This window comes from Hermetia illucens, chromosome 4, assembly GCF_905115235.1.
Source record: "Hermetia illucens chromosome 4, iHerIll2.2.curated.20191125, whole genome shotgun sequence".
Classification (NCBI taxonomy): domain Eukaryota; kingdom Metazoa; phylum Arthropoda; class Insecta; order Diptera; family Stratiomyidae; genus Hermetia; species Hermetia illucens.
In genome coordinates, this window is record NC_051852.1 from 133,862,882 (window position 1) to 133,888,692 (window position 25,811).

General features: G+C 39.7%; 1 protein-coding gene across 1 annotated transcript; it reads left to right on the top strand.

The window, feature by feature from the left end:
* The first annotated feature begins 121 nt into the window (after positions 1-121).
* Positions 122-24,123, top strand: LOC119653750 (catenin delta-2). The gene is made up of 7 exons (XM_038058679.1): positions 122-843; positions 13,480-13,791; positions 13,879-14,191; positions 14,255-14,811; positions 14,885-15,447; positions 15,632-16,602; positions 21,208-24,123. The coding sequence occupies exons 1-7, from the start codon at positions 818-820 to the stop codon at positions 21,331-21,333; spliced, it is 2,868 nt and encodes a 955-aa protein (XP_037914607.1). The 5' UTR covers positions 122-817; the 3' UTR covers positions 21,334-24,123.
* The last annotated feature ends 1,688 nt before the right edge of the window (positions 24,124-25,811 follow it).

Here is a 25,811-nt window from a genome sequence, read left to right on the forward strand (position 1 = left end):
AATTCTTTGCCTTCACTACTGAGGGAAAATATATTCAAGGAAATTCAGGTTAATTTGGTAACGCACCATTCATACTATAATAATTTAGCAACGCTTCATTTAATTTAATACACCCACCTCACCTTACAGTGTCATCTGTCGAATTAAATGCTATGAAGACTTAAATAACTTGAAAGTTGTTAGATGGCAGAAGTGGAGGAAAACAATTTTAGTCGGGACTCATTCTCTGTATCGATTTATGCGGCAGAGATTTATGTGGGTGTCAAATGTTGCGTTGGAAGTTAGTGAATATAAAAACCATTTCGGAGTCAAATCTCTTTTGTAGTTGGAATGTCAGATGGCACTAGGTAAGAATAGCGGCTGACTTTGTCCACTTGCCGCTTATACTGCCCTCGGCTGAGAGATCGCAATCATCACCAGATGCCACCCGCAACTGTTCGTCATTATGACTATTTCCTCGGATCTCGGGCTATCGTCGGGAAACATTTTAACTGGCTGCATGTTGGCAGCATAAATGCAATGCAACATCAACATGGTGGTTGGACGTCGACTTGTCCGTGTCCAGTTCTTGTCAGGTGAAATTTTGTGAAACTTGTGTGCTAAAAGGACATTATCGGTGTCAAAATCGACGGCAAACGATACAGCAAGTGTTTGGCAAGTGAATTTCCGAACATGTAAAGTGCGCGACACGCTGGAAAATTGATAAAACAACACGTCGCCGTCGTCGTTGTCGAAGACAGGTCGCGCAGAGTTCTTTACGTGTGATTGCATCGTCGAGCCCCAAGGAAAAAGAAGTGAAGTTTTTCAGTCGGGAGCGATGTACTACTTGGGAAATCTCGACAGGTAAATAGTGAAGGTGGTGGAAAAGTGAAAAGTGTGGAGTGAATCGGCTGAATTGCGGCCGTGGTGCGCGAGGAAAATTGCATCGCGGCGGAATTTTATTGGATTTTCCCGAGCTGTCAGAAAGTAGGTGGAGTTCCACTTGCCAGCAAGAAGAAAGATCGTCGGCAGCAGGTCGCTCGTCGCTCCCCTGGCCGCTGCCTGTTGTCGCTGTCGCATTCCACTCGGCCTTGTCATTGAGCGAGAAAGCGGAATTGGGCAAGAATCGTCATCTGAAAGAAATCCGTCGAGGGTTCGATAAGTCGATGAAGAAGATCCACCCAATATCGATGTCGTCGACGGCGGCGGCGGCGGTGACGGTGTGTGTTCTCGGTGCCGCTTCCCGGGTGCACCCGCCGCCCCGCTCGGCACTGGCCAAGGCTACACGATGCACCGCAAAGTGTCGTAAAATTGGCAAATAAAATTCTAATTGCAATTTATGTGGTCACCGTAATTGACAGTGACTGATTGCCGTCTGTGTGTGTCGCGAATGCGGGGCGATTTCTCTTCTTCTGCTTGATAGCGGCGCGTCGACTTTGGCTTATCTACTCGCCTAGCCGCCTGCAGGCCGTGCTCGTACGCGACCCGAGCAATGTTTTGTTGTTTTCATCTCAGCTTAAGCTTTAATTAGAGAAGAAATGAAGTGGCTGCTGGCGAAATTGAACGTTTCGCACGGCGAAAGTCGGTCATTGCTCGATGTGTACAAGTTCACCTGTGTAATGCCTTATCGCGTATGCACTTTACTGTGTGTACGCGAGCCGCTCCCATTTGTTCCTCCTCCGGCACGAAAATGCCGTGATAGATGTCGAAAGTGGTTTCCTATCGGTTTCGGACGGGCCGAACGCCGCTGGTGAGGATTCAAGCATTCCGGACCGATAGCGCCTGCTATTATCTGTGATGATTAGCTCTAATCGAGGAGAGGATTTCCAATATGGGAATTACAGGCTTTGTGGCCATAGCCAGGCGATTGGTTGCTACTTGTTCACTAATTACTCGCCCATTTACTTGTTGGACAAGTTTGAGGCGACAAGAAATTTAAAGTGCAACAAGGCGACTTTATGGATGTGGCTGAGTCATGGGGAAAATTCCGTGAAACGATCCCCCAGAGAGGATGGGACCTTTTGTTTTTATGGTCATCGTTTCCAAGATCAATGCAAGCAGACAAATTACTCGATATTGGAAAGTTTGCAATAATTTTTGCAAAGGTCGCGTGCCTCCACAGAAAGTAATCTGATCCAGGGATTCCTTTAGATTAAATCCAGTTGCATTTTTGACCTTATAGCTTCCGGGTTTATTTATAAAAATCAACAGTGGCATCGTTCGTTTTTGTCGACAAGTTGGGTATATCGTGATTTGTGGTTTAGTCAGAAGAATTAAAATCTTTAAAGCATGGCTAACGACAACTAACTTGGATGGTCACGCATAATTATGTTGACTCAGTCCCTTGCACAAAGGGTAATTTTGAGGGCTGAAATTCCCCACTGAAAGCAATTGGATGACGATTCTAATGTGTTAATAAATTGAATAAACAACACTTTCCCAGGGAAAACAAGTTGGGAAACCGGAAGCTGGACACTTCAGATATGAAAGGTTTTGTGTATTTCCTTTATAAAAACATTTCAGGGAATATTTGTCCCATTAGTACGTAATATATGCGTATATTATGTGAAAATATCTACTTTCGCGTGATACTGACAATAAAAGTCTTGAATTTGCACAAAGGCCATCAATTTGACCTATTTTAACCATTAATTATAGTGCGATTTCCACCAAACTTGGTAGAATCATGCTCCATGTTAGGCAACTTAAGGGGAGTTTCCAGACAATTACTAAAGATTATAGTAATATACTATTAGGTTGTTGCAAATGAAATGCCCGTTTTGGTACTAAAATTTGAAACGACAGTAAAGCTTACAAAAATTTATTTATTTAATCAAAATAGGTGCCAGTCGATTAAAAACACTTCTCTCAGCGAAATTCAAGAGCATGTATGCCAGTTTCGTAAAAGTCCAACTGTCGGGTGTTGATAAATTTGTCGAAGGCAATTTTGACAGCCTCTTCGTTCCTAAATTGTTTTTCCGCCAAAAAATGATCCAAATGCTTAAAAAAGTTGTAGTCGGTTGGCGAAAGGTCCAATGAATATGGTGAATGAGGCAGAGCCTCATACTGCAATTCGTTCAACTTTTGAGCCGTTGTTCTGGATACATGAGGTCGTGCATTGTCGTGAAGGAGTATCACACCATCTCTCGTGACTAATCTCAGCCGTTGAATACTCAATTTTCGGTGCATTTTCTCGAATTAGGCACAATATTTCTGCGCATTTGTCGTTCCTCCAGGTGCCAAAAAAGAATAGTGGATAACTCCAGCTGTAGACCACCAAACAGTCACCAATACCTTCTTCGGATGGAGGCTCGGTTTCGGCATATGCTTCGGTGGCTCATCATCATCTAGCCTTTGTGCTGATCGCCAACGATTGTCGTATAATGTCCACTTTTAATCTCATGTCACTATTCTGTGCAAAAAGGGATCGCTTCGGAGAGTAAAGAACTGCAAATTTCCATTCGGAGCGCCATGTTTTGCTCCGTAAGGGCATGCGGAAACCATTTGTCGAGATTTTTCTCCTTTCCAAGTTGTTGCAAGTGCCGGGAAACCGTCGAAAAGTGTAAGCCCAGTTTCTCTGCAATGTCTCTCACAGACTGACGTGTGTCGGATTCGACTAGCAAACGCAGCTCGTTGTTGTCAATCGATGGTCCTGGATGTCCACGTGGCCCACTTTGAAGGTTTATGTCGGCTAAGCAGAATTTTTCGAACTACCGCCGTGTGGTTCGTTCGCTTACCGTATCAGCTCCAAATGCGCTGTTAATGTTCTTGGTCGCTTCCGCTGCTTTATGACCGAGTTTGAACCCATACAGAAAAAGTATACGTTCTTGGCTTTTTTCCATCCTTTTTTCACTTCTATTCACTGTTATCACAACGATGGTCAAATGACTCCTCGATTAAATGTAGGAGTATTTATACTTCATTATCCTACACCAACAGCGCCAACTGGTCACAATTAACTTCACTTGATTGCCAAATCGGCCTTTTCATGTGCAACAACTTACTATTATTAACTTTATTCGAACAGGTATCGGTATGGACGGTGTTTCGGAGCCTAGGCACCATACAGGGGCAGCATCTTGATTTTTTTTCAAATTTATCGGTTGGGTAGTTTCTGAGAATGGGTCCGTGAAAAACTAACAAATTTTCATTCCCCTTAATCTCCATCTTTCCAACAATTAAATTAAATTAACAAAATTAAGAGTGGCTCCGGAAAGTATTAACCGAGGCCTTTCATTTGATACCCCACATGACTATATTTGCTGAAAAAAATGTACACCTTTCTTTGTTGCTTGGGGACACCCCTCCTCCCCTAAATTCGACGTAGAATGAAGTAACTCATTGAATGCGTGAGCTTCACAGTTCTCACCTTTCCACCAAATTTTGTGTCAATCGCTATAACCGACTTTAATAAGTTTTAGTTTTACAAAAACCTTAAAAATAATTCCAACTCTCCACGGGTCCGTGTTGACTACTGAAGTCACTTTTAGGGTCCTTTGTAACACCAAACCTTATTAAAATTTGTTCAATGTCAGCCTATCTATCCGTCATATTCAATTAGGCTCCTCAGACATTCAGCGGAAAGGGTGACTTTTATTTTCTCAGTATATTGTCATGAAAGCAAATCAGTTTGGAATATCGGTGATACCATGCAGGATTTTGAGTTAAAAATACACTCACCATATCGGAAACTATGCAATAAGCAAAACAAAAAAATATATATATATATCGTGAAAAAACTTACGAGAAAAGCCTCTTTGATGGTATGGTCTTGTGATTCGCGCTTAAAGGAATTGTCTCGCCAAGATTGGTCTAAACATAGAAGTCAACGATAAGGGACCAAAAAGGCGGCCGGTAGTTACGCTGGATGGGTATTTGAAAGCCTCGCTACAACATCAAGATCAGACTTTTGATAGAACAAAATGACGCAACCGATCACGATAAGCCGACTCCGTTTGTGAACGGGACAAAGGCTAAAAAAAGCAAATCTAAAAGTCGCTTCAGGTACGAACGGTTTTGTGTATTTCTTAGCGCGTAGCACGTAATATATGCAAATATTATGTGAGAGTATCGGAGTTCGGATGATATTGACATTCATAGTCTTGAATTTTCAAAGAAGCAACAACTTTCCACCAAACTTGGCAAGATCATGCTCTACATTATAGCCTACGTCACTGCAATTTCGTGGCGCTAGAATGAACCTAAGGGGGGTGTTGCAGCCAATTACTAAAAATTATAGTAATATACTATTACTACTTAAACACTTTATTTACACAGATATCGGTATGGAAGGTATTTCGGAGCCTAGGCACCATATAGTGGCAGCCTCATGATTTTTTTCAGATTTTTCTGTTTGGTAATTTCTGAGAATGGCCCTCTTAAAGAAATAATCAATTTCAACCCCCGCACTTCTCACCTTTCCAATGAAAGTAAAGGCTAAGACCGGTTTCGAAAAGTACTAACCGAGACCTTTAATTTGGTACCCCACGTGACTATATTTGATGAAAAAAAATGAACACCCCCTTTTGCATGTATGAGGACCCCCCTTAAATTCGACGTAATAGGATGTAACTCACTGTATGCGTGAGCGTTCACAGCTCCCACCTTTCTACAGAATTTGGTGTCAATCGCTATAATCGTTTTCCGTTTGGTGTCAATCGCTATAACCGTTTACACAAAAAAAATCGCAGGAAACGTCTATATGAAATTTTCCCTCACTATACATTCCATTCCAGCATCTGTTCACTGCCACTGGTATATTTCTACATTGTTGACATTTATCAGAACACGGCTTAACTCCATCTTTTTCTTTCCATCGGTACAGACCATTTCGCCCCTTGGCTACGTTCAACATTTGGCTCCAACTATCTCGGTCCAGCGATTACGTCCTCCAATTTCTTGCACCTAATAGCATTTCATTGTAGGCGTCCTAGGACTTCAATTGGCTTCCTCTCGTCAACTTTCCCCGTAAATAAATTTTCGTATTCTCGCGTCGTCCATGTATGTATATTACCAATTCAATGGAGTGTTTGTAGTTGTATCATGACCGATTCTTCTGACCTATCGTAGATTCCATTAAATTCGTTGTTGAATCTGATGTGCGACTCATCTTCCACGCGAATTACTCCCAATATTCTATGTAGGACTATCCTATCAAAAATATGTGATTACTGTAAACTCCTTTGATGGGGCTTAGTATGGTTCCTGGCAATGCACTTCAACCCACCCTCCGATTTTCTTAGGATCTTGTACTTTTCCTATAGTAGGATAGTTGGTTTGGTTGTGTGACATAATCCGCAGTGAATTTATCGTTCTTTTTCAATGTAATCTAGGCACTGCCACTTTCGCTTTTTGATCAATACGTCTACTTGTATATGGCCTGTATGCCGACGAAGCTCTGCATTTGTTATTGTCTCAAACTAGAATAGCCCGGTGACAACCCAGATATGAATTGATGAAAGTTGAAAAACTCCCACAAAACAGCACAATCGGAACATTGTTCGCGATAAGATAGTTGCATTCCCCCCTTTTCCAAATGCAGAGCCATTTGACCAAGGTCCACAAGGCGGTTTTATTTCGTTTGAACGCGATGATAATAACGTTGGTGCAACAATTCAATTAGATCAGGGAATTGAAGTGTGTTAGAGCATTTCATTCAAGGCCGTTACGGTACACTCCAGGATTATAGTACCCTATAGGAGACCATATGGGCAGCATTGCGATCGCCCGAGATTATTAACCTGATTTGACTCAGGTACTCATTCACAGCTGAGTCGACTGGTATCCGATGTCAAATCATGATACAAATCCCACTGCCACCAGTGAGATTTGAATCGCGACTTTCCGTATGGCAACCTTGTGCTCTAACCACTCAGCTCGAGTGTTTAGATACTCGAGCACGGTGATGGTAAAGATATTTCACTTGCCATATCCTCCGCAGGAGATGGAACTTCATTGAATGTTATATGAGTCACAATTGCGATGAAATGCTCTTTCCACTTCTTCAGCTGCTCATCGGGGATAAGAAGCCTACCGACAATGTTCCTCACAGAACTCATTTATTTGAGGCAACTTCTGCTTGCCCAACCCAATGATGGAATTGTTTTTATCACTCCACTATTACTCTTCGAACTTTTTCATTTTTTCAATCGAAAATAAACGACAATCAGGTGATGTTCCTTTCGGGGTCGATGTCAGTAACCTTTTTGTCACGCATATTCAGAAGATCACTTCTAAATCTACTGTTGATTGCGATGTCCTTGCTCTAATTAGATGCCTGTCGCCGGCCAGTCGAAATCCAACTGGCCTTGTAGTAGGCCTTGTTCTCATATGCCCAAGCAACCTGTTGTCAGAAACTGTGGGAAATCTCTACTGAACTGCATGTTGTAATGTTGTAGAAAGGCCCCTTCTCTTCTAAATCGGAAATCTCCGTTGGTGCGCTACCTTGCACGATTGTAATTATCCTCAACCTAGCCAGAAACTCAGACTCAAGGTACTGTCAGAAACCAGCTCCCAGGTCATGTGATCGTACAAAAGGTAAAGGAATACTCTTCAGATCCCACTTTTCTTAGGCCCAGAAACACCAATCTATATCGTTAGAAGCGGGAGGAGAAAGCGGAGATTCTGGGGGCATCCGCACCGTCGTCAGGGTCCCTCATATCAATTATAAACCTTGGACAAAAGCAAAATATTGCAGTTCAGAGGTTAGTCATGAGAAGAGATTAAGCATAAGACAGTTCGTGAATTGGAGGTTGCTCATAAATTTCTTTCCCTTTTTTGCACTGTTTGCGATAAACAGGGAACACTGCGCGAATTCCTAAACCCAATTCAATGGGAAGAACTTATTGAAGCCCAAACATCTTATTTTGGTTTCATATTTGGTGACTACATTTTGCTCTCTTTATTTCACTTTCGCAGAAGATTCAATGAATTTTCCATCTTGTTTAGATCACAGACATTCTATTATGAAAATCAAAAAGATAGCTAATCTGTGAAAATAATTGGATACTTGAATCCATCCCATCTATTTAAGGTTTTGTTTGTAAAACTTGTAAAACTTATTAAAATCGGTTTACTGTCTGTTTGTCTGTCCGTCTGTCTGTCTGTCCGTCACACGCGTTTTTCTCGGAGACGGTTGTAGCGATTGGCACCAAATTTGGTAGAAAGGTGGGAACTGTAAACGCTCACGCATATAGTGAGTTGCATCCTTTTACGACGAATTTAAGGGGGGGGGGGGTCCCCATAGATGCAAAGGGAGGGTGTAAATTTTTTTTTCATCAAATATAGTCATGTGGGGTATCAAATTAAAGGTCTCGATTAGTACTTTTCGAAGCCAGTCTTAGTTTTGACATTTGTTGTTCGGAAAACCGAAAAATCTGAAAAAAATCAGGGGGCTGTCACTATATGGTGCCTAGGCTCCGAAATACCCTTCATATCGATACCTGTTCAAATAAAGTTAATAATAGTACATTACTATAATTTTTAGTAATTGACAGGAAAACCCCCCTTAAGTTCACCCTAGAATCACAATATAGGCTACAGTATAGAGCATGACCCTGCCAAATTTGGTGAAAATCGCACTATTACTAACAAAGTAATACTAGGTCAAAACTGTCGCTTCTCTGCAAATTCGAGACCATGAATGTCAATATCACTTGAAAGTGGCTATTTTCACATAATATATGCATATTTTACGTGCTACATGCTAATGGGACAAATGCACACCCAAATCTTTTTATAAAAGAAATACACAAAACCTTTCATACCTGAAGCGTCCAGCTTCCGGTTTCCCGACTTGTTTCCACTTGTTTCTTTAAAAGTAAGGCCGCATATACGATGCATGTAAAGAATCCTAGCGTAAAACACACTGTCATAAGGCTACGGTTATGTTAACAGAACTTTCTTTTATGAACTACTTTGTTTTCCAGTTGATGTCTAATTAGTTACATTCAAGTTTATACTGTTCTGGGAAAATATCTCGGAGTCGCTTCAATCCCATCAGGTGATTTTACAAATCTAGCTTAACAGTCAGTTTTTCCTGGCCATTCGTCGTCATTCGCTTTGGTGGGTTTTTTTATCGATGTTATCTGTCTCTTTATTATCTATACATCTATATTTTGATCATTCTGCATATTTGATCAAAAAGTACGCTCCAAAGTGTTTTTTAAATTGCTAATTTCATTGCTCCTGAGCGAGATACTGAAGCACATCAAGGGTAAAGATGGATCACCTTCAGTCATTCCTGTCTGTCAAGTTTATGGAAGGCAGTAACATTCACTCCACTTCGTTTGAAGTGACTGATCCCCACGATTAATTCACAATCCTTCCTTCTGGCGGCAAAGTAGCCTTTCTTTTGCTTATTCCTTGGTTGAATTCTTCTTTGATATATTTGCCACCATATTGGTGGCCTTCTGATGATCTTGCTAACCTTTTCCACGATGGCAGTAAACATTGCATCTCCTTCTCTCTAAACATACTTTTCTCGATAATCATCGATTCCTAGACCGTGATAAAGCGGGTCTTATTATCCGGATAGCTGAGTGGTTAGAGCACAAAGCTATCGTACGGAAGGTCAGGTTCAAATCTCACTGATGGCAGTGGGATTTGTATCGTGATTTGACGTCGGATACCAGTCGACTCAGCTGTAAATGAGTACCTGAATCAAATCAGGGTAATAATCTCGGTCGAGCGTAATGCTGATCACATTGCCTCCTAGTGTACCGTTACGGTCTTAAATGAAGTGCTCTAACACACTTCAAGGCCCTGATCCAATATGGATTGTTGCGCCAACGATTATTATTATTATCCCAGTTCTCAAAAGCGGTGGTCATTCTCTAGCTGTAAACTACCGTTCTATCTCACTGTCACAAATTCCTCGAGAGATACGTCAACGACTGGTTAACAGCGCATTTACGTCTAGAAGAACAATTCGACTTCCTGAAACATCGATCTATTGCCTCCAACCTACTCGGCTCTACCAACTTTTGCTCTCTCAAACCACCGTAGAAGGTGCATGGTTATTCTAAAGCTTTTGATTTTGTCAACAACACGCTGATCTTCAAAGTCTCTTTACTCACTTACTGTGCCTCTCGATATAATTTAAACACTGGCGCCGGTGCTCGATAAACAAGCTGGCAATAAGCATCAGCACTCGTGTTACTCAAATTTGCTCAAATCTTCTCCAACATCTTTTTCCTACTGTCTTGGTGGATGACCTATATCACTTCAGAACTCCTTTAAAGACGTGGGTGCAACTTGCGACGGCAAGCTTGCTTCCAATTTCTACTTCGGCTAAACCGTCAATCAAATAGTAAAATCATTTGGTCATGCCTCTGTGTCTTCTTAGCAGCCGTTTTTCCGTCAATTATAGGTTCAAACTATTTTTTCGGATATCATAATTGAATAAATAACTCCTTAATGCTGACATTAATACTTTCCAGCAGTGCTGTTGCAATCGCGCTCCATCTCCAAGTCCTTCACAGTTTTGTGTGAGGCCACCCTGGGATAATGGATTCTATTGTCTATTCTTAACATGTGACCTATCCAGTGCCAGTTTCACTCCCTGATTAACACTTCCACGGGTATCTAGGAACGCGCCTACCAGGGATGGAGCAGTCCAGGGTGCTTATTGGGGGATACGAACTGGTCATTGTCGGCTGAACTATCACCTAGGGAAGCTAGGGATATCTACGGACACTGCCTGCAGGTTTTGTGAGGAGGAGGACGAAACCTCTATGCACGTCCTGGGACAGTGTCCGGCATTTGTGCAAAGTAGGTCGATACATCTGGGAGAACACTTAATACCAAATGCAAAGCTGAAACATCTGGAAGTGGGGAACATACTAAAGTTCCTAACGGTTACAGGTCTGCTTGAGATACTATGATCAATAAGTACACTATAACTAGTAAAAGGGGCACAATAGTTCTTCAAGGACGCGGTGCGACTTTCCCTTAACAGAATAATAATAATAATCTAGGAACGCAGAAACTAGCTTGCTCTATATTGATCACGTCTTCGAAGTGTTCTTCACTGCGTGTCAATATTATTTTAACCCTTTCAATTATCGTACTAAATTCCCTTATTTGGGATCTTAAATCATTTCTACTCGCTAAGAAAGAAATCAAATTCCTGGAATTTTCGAATGTGTAGAAGTAGCAGTCCTGCGAGAATTGCATTGGCTAGAAACAGTTCCGCAGGGGGACCATTCAAATCGATGGCTTTGTACTACTTGACTACATTAACGCCAAATGAGTTTCTGCTCGTACTTAGTGAAGTACTGCCTCCACTCTTAAACTGTTTGTAATCGATGTTGGTTAGCCGACCGATGATATGTTGATCAGACCATCTAAAGATTTGCGACAACTCGCTATGATGCGGTTTCTGAAATTAATATCATATTTTTTTGCTTCCCTGGTCAGGGCAATAGTGGATTTCTTCTTGTCACGGTGCGTCACGTTCTTCTTTTAAAGTCTTCAATCTCATATGTTCAAGGATCCGTTTGCACATTTCTACAGTCAGTTAGGACTTTACCTACCCTTTTGTAACGTAAATGGGCTTGAGTTGACCGAGAAGGGTCCAACGTTCACCATTATTCTCAATAAGATCGTTCCTCCACGTTTGACCGGTAGATGGATCATGTAAGCAGTGGATATGGAACTTAGAGGGTTGAAACTCCATCAGTCACTAAAGGCTGCCCCGGTGTCTAGGCCTCAAAATACTCTCGATGTCGATATCTGATCCAATTCCCATTTAGCTTCTATATTCCAAATATATAAGAATAGATCCTTGAAGTTTCTTTAAAATTTTGCTGACATTGTCCTTTAGGCTATGACCAAGGATAACTCCGTTTTCTTTTATTCGTCCATACACTTTCTTATCTTTTTCTCGATGTGTACATCTGTTGGTTGTCAAGAATTCCGCCCACATTCCGAAACCTGCCAACTACGTGTCGATAAATACTTTTATGGAGTTCCACTTAGATACGGACCGCCCTGTAGTTCCACCATTCAGCACTTTTCTACGTGAGGTAAAGGTCTGCCCTTATTGCTGACAAAAATTAAGTTGGACTGATATTCTGACGAAACCTAGTAATCAGGTTCACTAAGTGCGTTTAACCTTGAAAGAATGGGTAGTTCGAGATAATTTTCAATAGATAAAATGGAAAGCCAATGCAATGGGACTATTTGCAGCGGCGTTGGTTTCATGAACACTTAATCTTGAACCGATGTGAGCTGCTCCACTCTGAAGAGGCATTTTGTTTCTTTGGGATGTGCAAGGCGAACATTTCTCCCATTTCGTCTTAATGTAAATTTGATGTTTGCATCAAGTAACAAAAAATATTTGGCAACGGATTAAGCAGAACGTGGATTTTATAAATGTAGATGTAATAAACTCTTTCAGTTTCTATGACTTTCTTGTAGAAAGTAGTCATCGATTCATTGTCAATAATTTGTTTCAGAGTTACAACTAGGCTATAAACCATATGCATCTAGCGTTGGGTATTTTGCCGAGTATACTCCCGTGCACCAACATATTTACAAATTTCCAAGAGCCATGTCAGATTCGTGTTTCCGGGGTAACTATTTCATGTGTCTCCTACTCGCTTCTTTGTGGGGCATAGGATGTCCACATAGGTTCTCTGCAACAATCGTCCTTATGACTGAGCTAGATTTGAAATTATAATCGATGTGGTGTTTCCCAAAAATAGATAATAGGATTTACTCTTCCGACGAGTTAATGTAGATAAAAAATTATATTTTGATGGGGTCGTAGGTAGGAGGTTAAGTTCGAAGATAGGAATTCTAGTCATGAAAATTGCGTTGACGGTTTCGTTTTCTCAAGAGGAATTTATTAAATGCAATCATTAGTATTACTGTCACATCTCGTTAAGAATCTGAGGTTGCCTCATCGATTATTAAGTTTAGCATTGCTTCAAGATGCACTTTGTCATTCCGTTGGCAATTTGCAAGTGCCCTATTTGTTAATGCTCTCTGAATATTCCTTGAATGAGTTAAATTTTTAAGATAATATGAAACTCGTGTGGTTATGATAATTAGTTTTTATTTCTAATTCAGAAATTTGCCGTGTTTTTCCCGCTTGAGGGACAGTGATGTATTTGGGTAATTTCTCATTGGGCGCATTGATCAGCAACGTTTTGTTCACAATGACTTTTGAATAATTGTAGAATTATAGGAGCAACGAAAATAGGTACCATAGTTAGTCTGACTGGAAATTTGGGAATAAAATATCTGTCATTCCATTATCCTAATTCTAAGTCTCATTATTTGACACACTTGATTTTGTTGCTATATAGGCTCCACTGTTCCGACTGCTTCTGTTATTAAAAATAATATTTACACAAGAAAGGGGCGGGTACTGCTTCGTCATTGAATTTTGTACGATTTAAGAAAAGATTTTATCACATTTTTTTTTTGTTTTTTTAAAAACTGCAATTATCGCATTCATTTTACTTAGTAATAATGTATTTAACTTTTAAACAGGGGTGGAAACCAAACAGAGAATCAGTCTGTAAATTCCGGTGCTTATCATCACAATCATACAAACGGACATCAAGAGCAATCCCCAAATTCTTCACAGCTGTCAGTGCACAGCGATGAAGCACTAGTTGCAAGGACTCATAAGCAACAGACAACACAGCAGGTTACAACGGTTACAAAAGTTGTGCATGAAGTAAAACACTATCGCCCCGACGGTCAGTTGGTAGATTATGTAGCGATGCCTTTAGACGTGCAGCATGGTGTACCAGATGGTCAACCCGTTGACTACGTAATGCCAATGGGTATTCATTCCAGGTAAACCTTCGTAACAATATAAACGGATTTCTATTTGGCTAATTGTTCACAGTTACTAAAGAGTCTAATGCTTTGAAATAAATCTAGGTCACAATATATTAACTACAACCATTTGGATCACCCGCATCAAACCCCACATCAAATGTATGTTCCTGATGCTTCTCAATATCACGCGCATTATCAGGACTATGAACACTACCCGACCACCACACACTATGCCAACTCCGGGGCCCCTCATAGCGGTGTTCACGGAGCTCCTTATCTTTCTGAGTATGGGACAAACGAGAGAGCAGGTACTCCTCAGAGTCCAGGAGAGCATAGTGCGTCGCCATCGCCAATGCCTTTAACTTCAGTCGCAGGTCAACAGCACACGTTAATGCCCTCAGTCGCTTATTTACAGGTACTTTTATTGTAGATGTGGTGTTATTATTCGATTTACTATGAAATATTCATTCCTGTGTAGGCTTCCCAATATGATGAAATGGGTGACTATCGCATAACTCCATCGCCAGGAGTTCCAGTTGATCATAGGTATGGTGAGGATCCATCAACTATGGTCTACGGATATGTTTCAGCTCCAACGTATGGCGTTGCCCCCAGCGGCGGAGCAGCTGCTATGAATCCTAATGCCACCTATGCCACACGTCCCATTATTTACGACGACAATTTGAATGGATCATCATTTGAAACTGGTGTCGCAGGAGGGATACCGACCGCTATTCATCCCGCGTCCAGAATGTTTGAAGATGACAGTGAATTACAGAAACATATGTCGCAGCTTTCCATGCATGGTCTTGGACCAGAAGCAGAACAGCGATCGGCTACACGGTGGCGAGATCCTAATCTTTCAGAAGTTATAAGTTTCTTGAATAATCCGAACAACGTGATCAAAGCAAATGCAGCTGCTTACCTACAACATTTGTGTTACATGGACGATCCGAACAAACAACGAACCCGAACACTAGGAGGAATTCCCCCATTAGTCCGATTACTTTCACATGAAGCTGCTGAAGTTCATAGGTAAGTTGACCATAATATCCCGTTGGAATCTGCTGTGAACAGCTAGTAAACGCTTATTTAAATTTATTATTAGGAATGCTTGTGGCGCACTGAGAAATCTATCCTATGGGCGACAAAACGACGAGAACAAACGAGCAATTAAGAACGCGAACGGTATCGTAGCTTTAATAAATCTTCTGCGCCGTACAAATGAATCCGACGTGAAAGAGCTAGTAACTGGTGTCATTTGGAATATGTCGTCGTGCGAGGATCTGAAACGTCCTATTATTGACGATGGCCTTAATGTGATTGTATCGACTATTATTAAACCACATTCTGGCTGGGATCCTGTTAGTCCCGGTGAAACATGCTGGTCAACTGTTTTCAGAAATGCATCAGGAGTTTTGAGAAATGTTAGCTCAGCCGGTGAATATGCCAGAACAAAACTAAGGGAATGCGAGGGACTAGTCGATTCACTGTTACATGTAGTTCGATCTGCAATTGAAAAAAGTAATATAGGCAATAAAATCGTGGAGAATTGTGTATGCATTTTGCGAAATTTATCATATCGATGCCAAGAAGTTGAAGACCCCAATTACGATAAACATCCCCTTCCGTCACAGACTAGAGCATCGTCGGCTGCTTCGTCACCGAAAGGTAAGATTTCAACAAAATAAGAGTTCGTTCTTTTCGTGGATTGATTGATGATATGTTCTCAGGTGTTTTTGCTCCTTTTTTATCTGTAAAAACTGTGTTATAACTTTAACTGTATATGATTCAAACTATTTAAAAAAAAAAACCCTTTATTCGTAATTATTCATAGCTTGATGTTTTTTTACAGGTGAAAATCTTGGCTGCTTTGGAGCGAGTAAGAAAAAGAAGGATAGCTCTCAAAACGACCAAAAAGATAACCTATCTGGTGGAGGTAGTGCAAGTGGAACAGTTTCACGAAGTGCGGCGCAAAGAAATGAACCTGCTAAGGGCTATGAACTTTTGTGGCAACCTGAAGTAGTCCAGTTATATTTAGCTCTCTTACAAAGCTGTTCGAATCCAGAAACGTTGGAAGCGGCGGCGGGTGCAATTCAAAATTTAGCAGCTTGTTACTGGCAACCAAGTATTGAAATTCGCGCTGCCGTTCGAAAAGAGAAAGGTCTCCCGATACTCGTGGAGCTCTTACGAATGGAAGTAGATCGGGTTGTATGCGCTGTAGCCACTGCTCTCCGTAATCTTGCTATCGATCAGAGAAACAAGGAATTAATTGGAAAATATGCAATGCGTGATTTAGTTCTTAAATTGCCATCGGGTAATCCACAGCATGATCAAACCACTTCTGATGACACCATAGTGGCAGTTTTAGCAACAATAAATGAAGTGATCAAAAAGAATGCCGAGTTTGCTCGATCTCTTCTGGACGGCCATCATCGAGAAGGTGGAGGCGGTGTCGAGAGACTCATGAATATCACACGCCAAAGACAAAAATACACTCCTTGCGTCCTCAAATTTGCCAGCCAAGTATTATTCACGATGTGGCAACATCAAGAACTACGAGATGTATACAAGAAACATGGTTGGAAAGAACAAGATTTTGTGACGAAAACCGTTGCGGCCAGAAATGCTGCTCCAAACTCCCCAAATAATGCAAATAGTACGCTTAACCGGCCTATGGCTTCACAGGGTCGGACACGATACGAGGATCGAACAATTAAAAGGAATGCTGGTGGAGCAAGTAGTGCTACGGCTGATGGAAGTATACCAAGAAATAATGGCGGAATGTCTATAGCTCATAGTGGTTCAGGATCTATTTATCAAAGGGTAAGTGATTAAATTGAAATTGACATAATGTAACTACCCTATTTCGTCTTTCAAACGGAACCTGCTTCTTTTGGTGGAAGTCTTGATTCTCTTTTCTCCAGTTGTATTTAACATTATCTTCAATAATACAGTGAACAGAAAACTTATGATGTTCTTGTTAACAGCTCTTATTTCTCAGAAAACTAATTGATCCATTTTCTTCTGAATTAAATTAAAAGGATTAGGGTTATTTTTAATTTAGGACTATATTTTAGCGGAGTTCTTGGTTTTCCTCGCCGATAACGGTGTTACTTAGATTATCCAATCATATCCTGCGAAATAATATTGGTATATTGAGCGAGAGTTTATCTCCATTTCCCATGGCCATTTCTTTCCGTGTCCAAGCGGCATAAAATACCATTAATAATTGCAACGCAGTTTTCGCAGTGTATCTACTTACTTCTGCTCAAAGTTACTTGAAGTTTAATTTTTTTGTATTTTCTAGTCGCTAAATCTGGCTTGTAGTTCTGTGAAAAACTGCACATGCTCAATTTCATACACGTTCGACTTGAGACATCACTGATCCGTTGTAAGGTTTCTCATTAGAGCTTATGTATGTAAAAGCTTTTTGAATTGTATCGAAAACTAAAAGCCACTCCCTTTTTTAAGGGCGAAATGAAATATGCATATATATGGTGGCCAATATCCGCTAAATGAGAGAGAACATTGACGCGGAACAACCTCAACTTGATGGTGATGTTGAGTTGTCTACATTATCACTTATGAGACAAAACAGCGAAGCCGGATCTAGCGCTATTAATGCGTCGAGTATCGTCAATATATTACCGCCGTCGGCAGAAACAACTCTACTAAGATGGACAATTTGATCGACAACCTCGGTGTTCCTCCTTGCAATGCAGATAGCGAAGGTGCAAAGACCAGTCGGACTGAGAACCTTAGATTTGTTGGTGTTTATCGTTAGTCCAAATCTGCTTGCCTCTTTTTCCAAATCCAGAGTTAGCGGCTTATCATCGTGGATGAGAAGTCAACCTATAACTCACAGGACCATCGAGAGAGGCTTGCAACAAGCCGAGAGTTGATGCTAGCGAAATTGTTATTGGTTACGGAAGCTTCAACTTACCTGAGCGCAATGACAAATCCTCTTACCATATCGAAGCTCGAGAGCATCACGTTCGCCCCTACTCGCAGCGACAATTAGAACCTTCAGTTCTCTACGCTCCTCTATCGATTTCCAAATCTCGGCAGTCAGCTAGATCTTGTGGCGCCTCTTCAGGGTGTGACTAAGCGCTTAACCTGCATTGGGGAGAAGAACACTTTTGATGGCGACCCAGTACTCATCATTATTGTCCGGCGAACTGCTCAAGATGTCTGCCATCCGGATAGTGAAGTAATTTTGACTCTGTCGAATGGTACCCGTTATTGATCTGGTTAAATGTACCAGTTGAAACCAGTTGGTCAGTTGAAAATTAACTGACCTTATAGGAGCAAACAATATGCCTCCAATAACGAGACGATCGAAGCTGCATAAAACCTTTAAACCTCTCATCGTTATCATTATGGTCCGCAAGACTATTCCCCAACACATGTTCGAGCAGGCTCTTATCAGAGCTCACTTTGGCATTTAAATCACTTATCACCATCGCAATATCACCTTTAGAAAGCCTATTCTGGACTGTGTTGGGTTGCTCCTTCTACTCTGTATTGAAATTCTCTGATGTGTAACACTATTGTATTGAGATGCTGCCATTCTGGATCGGAATCTCCCAGCTAGTATTCTATCTGATATCGATTCTCAGGGCATAAGAACCCCGGACTCACGCTTATTTTCCACATACTTGCCAAAATATCCAAAAGATCAGTCCGATTCCGAGGCGTGGTAGCCGCCTCCAAAACATAAGGAACTTCGTCGCTTTATACGACAGGGAGGGAATATTTTAAGTGAATTCTACATCCCCCAGTGAACGGGAAGGCAAAGATGCGAGAATCACGTTTCATGTTACAGTTTTGAATTTGCATTTAACAAATTGTTGTTTCCAAAATATCAACCTTCGGTTGTCATTATTCTAGTATGCTATGTCTAAAGCAGACGGCAGTGAAAACATTCTCTAAAAAGGGCTGCTCTACCTTAAAGCATCCCCGAGGTTTTTATTCGAATTAAAGTCTGTGCTTTAAGTGAGCCATCCGGGAGGTTGTGTCTTATATTTTTAAATTGATGTCGTTCATTTATTTCTGTAAGACAGAATTCTCCAACGTCGACTGGTTTGCCTTCATCGTTAGGCTGTAGTATTCACTTCAAATTCTTCTAACCAATTCGAGCATTCATAGCGTAGCGTCTTGGAAGGGACCGGTTCCATATTCACGCGCTTTAAGGACCGGCGAGTTGCCTCTGTGCCTATTGTTCTGCCCACAATTTTGCAAAGTTCTTCGGCTGCTTCTGAAGTTGATGATATAATGCTAAACAAGATATATCCACGCAAAGCTTGTTTATCCTAGTAGATCTTTTTATACTTACCACCTGGATTATCCCTTATAGATTCAGATTTTTTCTTAGCACATCTCTGCTAGATTTCTCGATTTTCAACAAAAGCTTCACTCTCCTCAATTTCTGAAAATAGTAATGAAATCGACGAAAAAATAAAAATTTAGTACACGCAGGATATTAATCTCAATATAATTTTATCTATTTGTTCCTCTTTGCACTATCCGAGGCTAGTCAATGCGTTGGTCGAACTAGAAGCATGTAACGCCAAACAGTAGTGGAGGAGTTTATGCTTGAAGGGAGCTCTTTTAGGTCTTTCATTTCTAAAAGCCAGCAATGATGGCACTTTAGTGTGGTTGACTTCCAAATAGAAGTCAGGACAAATATATATATTTTCTTGTGGGTATCATTACTTGATCATACGCTATATTTCATAATTCGACTTTCAGCAGTGGGACTATGCCTTTACTATTAGTTGTTATGAAGTAACGATTTCTCCCTGTTAGCGCAAACACTTTGCCAGTGAGCCACAGAAGCTTATCTGATTTGTATTGTGGCAACACTTAATGTCAGACGAACTTGTGGGCTGGGTTATTTGCCCTATCGCTCTTCGAAGATTGGCATCAAATCACTTGTATCTGTGTCGGTGTTCTTGAAGAAAGTGCCACGCCTCCTCGTTCTTACCATGGACACATTTACATAGGGCATCCAGTGCCCAGCCCCCATCACACTACTTTGTAGCGTCTTACAACAAAACGGATCTCGAGCATGGTCTCCGATTGGATAAAATAAGAATTTTTGATGACTGACTGCAATGAATAAGACACTATCGTCGGAGGCACCGGGCTGCTGAGAACTGAGCGATTTAGGAATCAATGCTATCAACCAAGAAGGAATTGCGCTGTAAATTTGTTCACGCATCAACGAAATTTGGATGCAACGAGGTCCCACAATTGGTGTTCTTAGTCAGCCCTGTTGCTGTGTTTAGTTCTAAATGCTGGTCGACAATCTAGGGCAATGAACGTCACCTCGCGGCAATGAACGTCACCTCGCGGCAACGACGATTGCGTTGGACCAATGCATTGGTCATGGAAAAACTGCGGGAGCGGCTTCTTTGATGGTATGGTCGTATAATTCGCGCTGATAAGAACTCACTTGCTAAGGTTGGGCTGAGCATGAAAGTCGATGGGAGACGACCAAAACCCGAACGAAACAATGACGGCTTGATAAGCTGGATATTGATTTGAAAGCCTTTCGGTTCGACCCAGGTCAAACCTATGACAGTGCAAAATGGCAAAAACGACAAGATCGGAGACATATTGGTTTTCACTCAGTGTTTTTTTGGCAATGAGTTTTCCCTTTTTAGCGAGAATGATGTTGATCTACCTTTCTGAATTTTTTTGTGTTTGAACAGACATCCTTCCCAGATTTTTGTATGAAGATTACCTTAACTTTCTGCGAAGAAGTAGGCGCATAGCCCAGACATGCTAGAAAAATGTTTTCTAGAAATGAGGTTAGAGTGAGTGAGGAGATTCTTATCCTCATCCTTCGATTCACTTGTATTGTCGTTATTAGTGTCTACCAATTACCTGCCCATAGGTCATTCCATATTTGCTCTTTGAGATGCGTATATCATTGTCGATATGTAGTGAATGCCTCATTTCTTTTTTAAGGTTTTGTTTGCAATGTCCCTTTGTCTGTCTGCCTGTCTGCCACACGCATTTTTCTCAGCAAACGGCTATACCGATTGACATGAAATTTGGTGAGAAGATGGGAACCCAGACATGTAGTAAGTGACATCTTTCTACGTTGAAATTAAGGGGGGCCCTCGTACATGCAAAAGAGGGGTGTACATTTTTCTCGACTTGTCATTCACCCTATTGCGAAACTAGATATTCTCCCATTTATGTTTATTATTTCTATCTAAAAGGTCAAGAAGAATTTCATTGGCAAATATTATATCGATATACATATAGTTTACATACGAAATATCGGTATTTGCAAGCTTAATAAATATTACTAGCGAATAGAAAAGGCAAGTCTTAATTAATCGCTAGAAACACCGCGAGACTATACTTAGATTTACATATTTTTATTGTAATTTCTATTTTTTTTGTAATTCACAGGGAGATGAAATACCTCTTGGAGGAGAACATACCTATCAAGAAAGTGGTCAACCGACACCGCCCACGGCAGGATCCCGCATCTACGGATCCATGGTGACTGGAAATGGTCCTAATCATTCCACCTAAGTCACTTATATGTGACAGTCGTCATAAGTGTAAACTAAACTAGATATAAAGTTTTTTTATTGGTAAATATTTTGACGCATAGCAAATTCATTTAATCGTTAGAAACGGTGTTATATTTGTCAAATGCTAATTTACTATTTTGCTGCTGTCGATAATTTCCAATGATTCTAGCCACTGAAACTCGGGCAACTTTGTTTTCTCTGAAGAAAATCCACGACTTAGGCAGCTATGCACCTATAGAAATCATGCATTTCCAGTCAATTCAGTACTTTTATTTCAAGTGAAATTATCTAATCAAAATACGGTATCAAGTGTCATCTCTAGTAGCCAGTGGCCGACCACTTGCATTTGATGGTTCTCTATTTAGTTCTGTTTTTGCGCTAACTAATATAAAGAACTGCCAGCGAAGAATATTCTAAGACGAAACCCAAACTGGAATTGACGTCAAATTGAGGCCGGTTGAAAAGTAGGAGCATTTAACGAAGTGTGATTCCATGCAGATACTTAGCGACATATACTGAATTTATTGTTGCGTTGATGTAAATAGACGAGAAAGTCAATCGCAATTCGTATGTTGACATCCATTGTATTTATAAGTAAAAATAGCAAAACGACACAATTATTGTTTCACAATACAATCAACCCTTGTTTTCTCCCTTTTGTATTTTTTATATTGTATTTATGGGCAACTATTATCTATATTTTTTATTTAATGTAAGGATGTTAGATATATACATCTTAAAAATCATAATTAAGGTAAAATATGAAAGTAAAATAAATCTATAAATGAAATTTTAAGAAAGCAGTTGGAGATACGTATTGCATCTTATAACTATAGACGGAAATTAAAATAACCAAACAGAAGTAAGCAAACAACCACTTAAAGTAATACCACACAGCGAGCAAATATGATATCTCTTACTTAGTACACGAAGTAATAATCATATTACAATTCAGCGTTTTGTACTGCATAAATTTGAAATATTCATTTCGGCACATGTAATGTAGGTTTGGTGAATGCGTTATCTGGGTGTTATGTGTGCATGTGATGTGCGTGCGAATGTAAAAGTCGTTTTATGTGTTGAGTGTTCTGGTTGCGAATAAGACATTGAAAATAACTAAACATTAACAAAGGTGTAATCATCGATACAAGTATGCGTTGCTGAAAAATTCTTTGTTTTTCTTTAATTTAAAAGTGTAAGAACGAAAGATATTTGGTAGAATGGATGTCAACTTTCTTTCCCATTTATCTATGCAACAATCCATTGTAAAGAAAAACGTTTTTGTTTGGCAAACAGATTGGAGATTTATTCAAATTTAGTAATAACTTTCTGTTCATAAGACTCATTCTACCAAATGCATAAACTTCGCCATGTTTCAGCCCTCCATTGTAAATGTTAATACACATTCATGCTTATGGGAAGTTAGATCGTATTATATTGGCCTCGGTAAAACTCATTATGAGAAGTTTATCTTAATTTTTTTGATTTGTCGTCAAAAATGCAGTGAGTGAACTGTTTTTCGACTATTTATATATTTTTTTTTAAAGAAGAGTTGAAAACGCCCTTAAATTTTAATCTTTATACACATTACTTTGATCATTCCAAATTTTTGTCTCTGGAAGACGTAAATTGTAATGTTTCAGTATTGGTTGAAATTTTACTATTGTGATATTTGCACAAAGACTATTAGGCAAATTGTACATTGATTCGGCATGCTAAAGAAGGTTTTTGCTTCATGATGAGTCGAGGTAACGACTATATTTAGATATGCGATTCGAATGTCCTGTGAGCTTTACATTTTTTATCTGAAGCATTTCATCCCCATATTTCGAACAAATACAAACCACACTTCATTTCCAAGAACCAAGACCAAATTTTCACCTCAGGAATTATTTCCATCGTAAATTTTCCAAAATGTTGCTATGTTAGTACGCAGTTTTTCTTCTTTTACTGAAGGCAGCAGTTCGGAGTGGTAACACATAGATACGCTTAACAAAATATTTCTGGCCTCTAATGATTCATTGGCCTTACGGTAAATTTGGTTTAATGTTTTTCAAATTGACTCGAAACTTACAACATTTATACAAAATCTTAATGGAAAAATTTAAAGAAAATCGATAACTGAAAAAAAAGTGAAAGCCATTGCAAAAAGCAAGTAAATCTGATGAAAATCACAAAAACTAAGCTCAAAAGGAACTTCCACTGAAAACGGATTTAAATAATAATAAAAAATACTGAAATTCATTACTACTAATTCCTTCATACATACATTTTTGTATCTACAAGCAAAAGTGAGAGAGGAGATATTCGAAACTATATTACTCAAATTCAACCACACGATTGCAAAATAAAGACATTGAAGTAAATTTTAACGAAAATATTAGAAATCACACAATTCAAATGTACTTTAGTGATTTTATTTTATACTCTCTAATGTTTCTTGTATTCATTGCGACTAAAAAAAATATGGAAAATAAATAAATTGAAAAAAAAAACAAATGAAATTCAAACGATAATTATTATTAAAGTAACAGGATTTAAAGTAAAACACTAAATAATAAGTAATATTAAAAGAGAAGAGATAAATGAGAAAAATGCAGCAAAGTATATCGTTATTGCATTTATATACGAAATATTACATAACGAAGTATAAATATACTACTAAAATTACCAATTGCACTTATAATAAAAATGGAAATAGAAGAAGATATTGGTCGGACGAACTTAAAATTTATGTAGCATTGTATAAACAATATATATAAAGATAAATATAATTATGTAGATAAAACCTTGCTTATCAACCTTCTAAGGATTACAGATTGGTTTAGGTTTTTGGGTAAGATTCATTTAGATCATTAATAATGGCGAATCATGTACAATCAGTCAAGTAAGACAGTGTACAGCAATACCCACAGCAACTTCTATAGTAAGTAAAGGGCGTCTCTGCCTTTCGCGCTCTGATGCGGAAATTTCGGTCGGTATCGGGAAAAAGAAGACGAGGCAGACCCTTCCTGAAATGTAGCAATGGCGTAGGTGAGGACGCTAGACAGCTTTTAGGGGGTTTTTTTTAGTGGACCCTGGCACAAAACCAGAGTGTCTGGAGTTCTTTATTAAGGCAGGCCTAGACCGGATACCAGTTGTTGCGCCGTTGATGATGATCGCTTGTTTTTTAGAAAGTCGCGATAATCGCTGTGAGCGAAGTGGTGACCTTCAGGATGTTATTTCAATGAAATGGTGACTTATCCTTGCGTCAAGGGCAAGGAAAATCAGGGCAGAAAGGACTGAAAGTGCCGCACGAAACGAATACAAAGCGTTATATTAAAAATAGGCGAAATACATTGGAGAAATCACTGCTGTTAGAAAAGCAAATTGCTAGATGACCCGCTTGGGCACATGTAAACATTTGCCATTAGAGTAGAATGTTTTCTTTTTCGACGAAGTTTCTTTTGGGGTTGTGTGGCCGTACCATGTGCTTGGTGTTTTTCATCGAACCAATTTGTCGCACAGTTAGTCGGGATGCACCTTTGGGGCTGCTTCTCATCAAAAGGTATTGGTTCTTTGTACCTTTTGCCGCCAAGTATTCATCCAAGATGTTTGAAATTTATGAGAAAACATTGTCAATTCATCTAAAAAAACGGGGACTGCGCCGTTCGCAGCCGGCTCTAAACAAACTTTAAACCAGAAAATGGGATCGTCACTTTGGAATGGCCTGCATTTTCCGGAATAATTCAACATGGTTGGAAATTGCTCTCCGTCAAATATGCTGAAAATTTGGTGAAAGTATGTCTCGGAGACACCAAGCAATTATCAACGATAGTGAAAATTAGAATCTTTACTAATATTATTACGCATTGCTACGGGACACCTTTTATGCATATACATATGTGTGAAAAAAGTTTGTTGAATAACTTTTGTATATATTATATTGTACATGGTTTCATTCGATTAATTGTAAATAAAAGTTAAGTCAATCTTTCCTGCGGTTGAAATATTTGGTGCAGTCTTTTTCATCTTTCGCTCTACATATCGATTTTAGTTCCTATCATAGCGAACGGCTGCAATCACCATCCTCGCTAATTATATCGTTTAGTTCATAGTAGTAACGATTGGGTAAAGAAGGTACGGGTTTAATTGAGCCAGACCATCGGTCCTAAATCATTCTATTAGTTCTTCAACGATTTTTCTATAGTGGCAAAACCTATTTATCCTAATTTTATTTCAATGGGTGGCTATTTTCCAACCTTCTGTGTAAATTTACTTTACTTTGTATTTCATAAACATCAATTTTGACATTGTTTTAGTTACCAAATAAAAACTTTATTTCAAAAAAACTTTTGCTCGCCGATGTACTTCGGAATTCTTTCCGACATTTTTTGTCCTCTAGTTACATAACAAGCCAATGCAATGTTTTAGTATTCGTCGTTCAATGCGAAATTGTTTTTAGAAAGTTTGTATATAAGTTCGTGTATCCATACT

Bases quoted from the DNA above. Each gene is read 5' to 3' on its own strand.
- LOC119653750 (XM_038058679.1), top strand. From the start codon at position 818: ATGTACTACTTGGGAAATCTCGACAG. The intron at 15,448-15,631 runs GTAAGATTTCAA...GTTTTTTTACAG, and splicing joins GGCTGCTTCGTCACCGAAAG to GTGAAAATCTTGGCTGCTTT. The intron at 16,603-21,207 runs GTAAGTGATTAA...TGTAATTCACAG, and splicing joins CAGGATCTATTTATCAAAGG to GGAGATGAAATACCTCTTGG.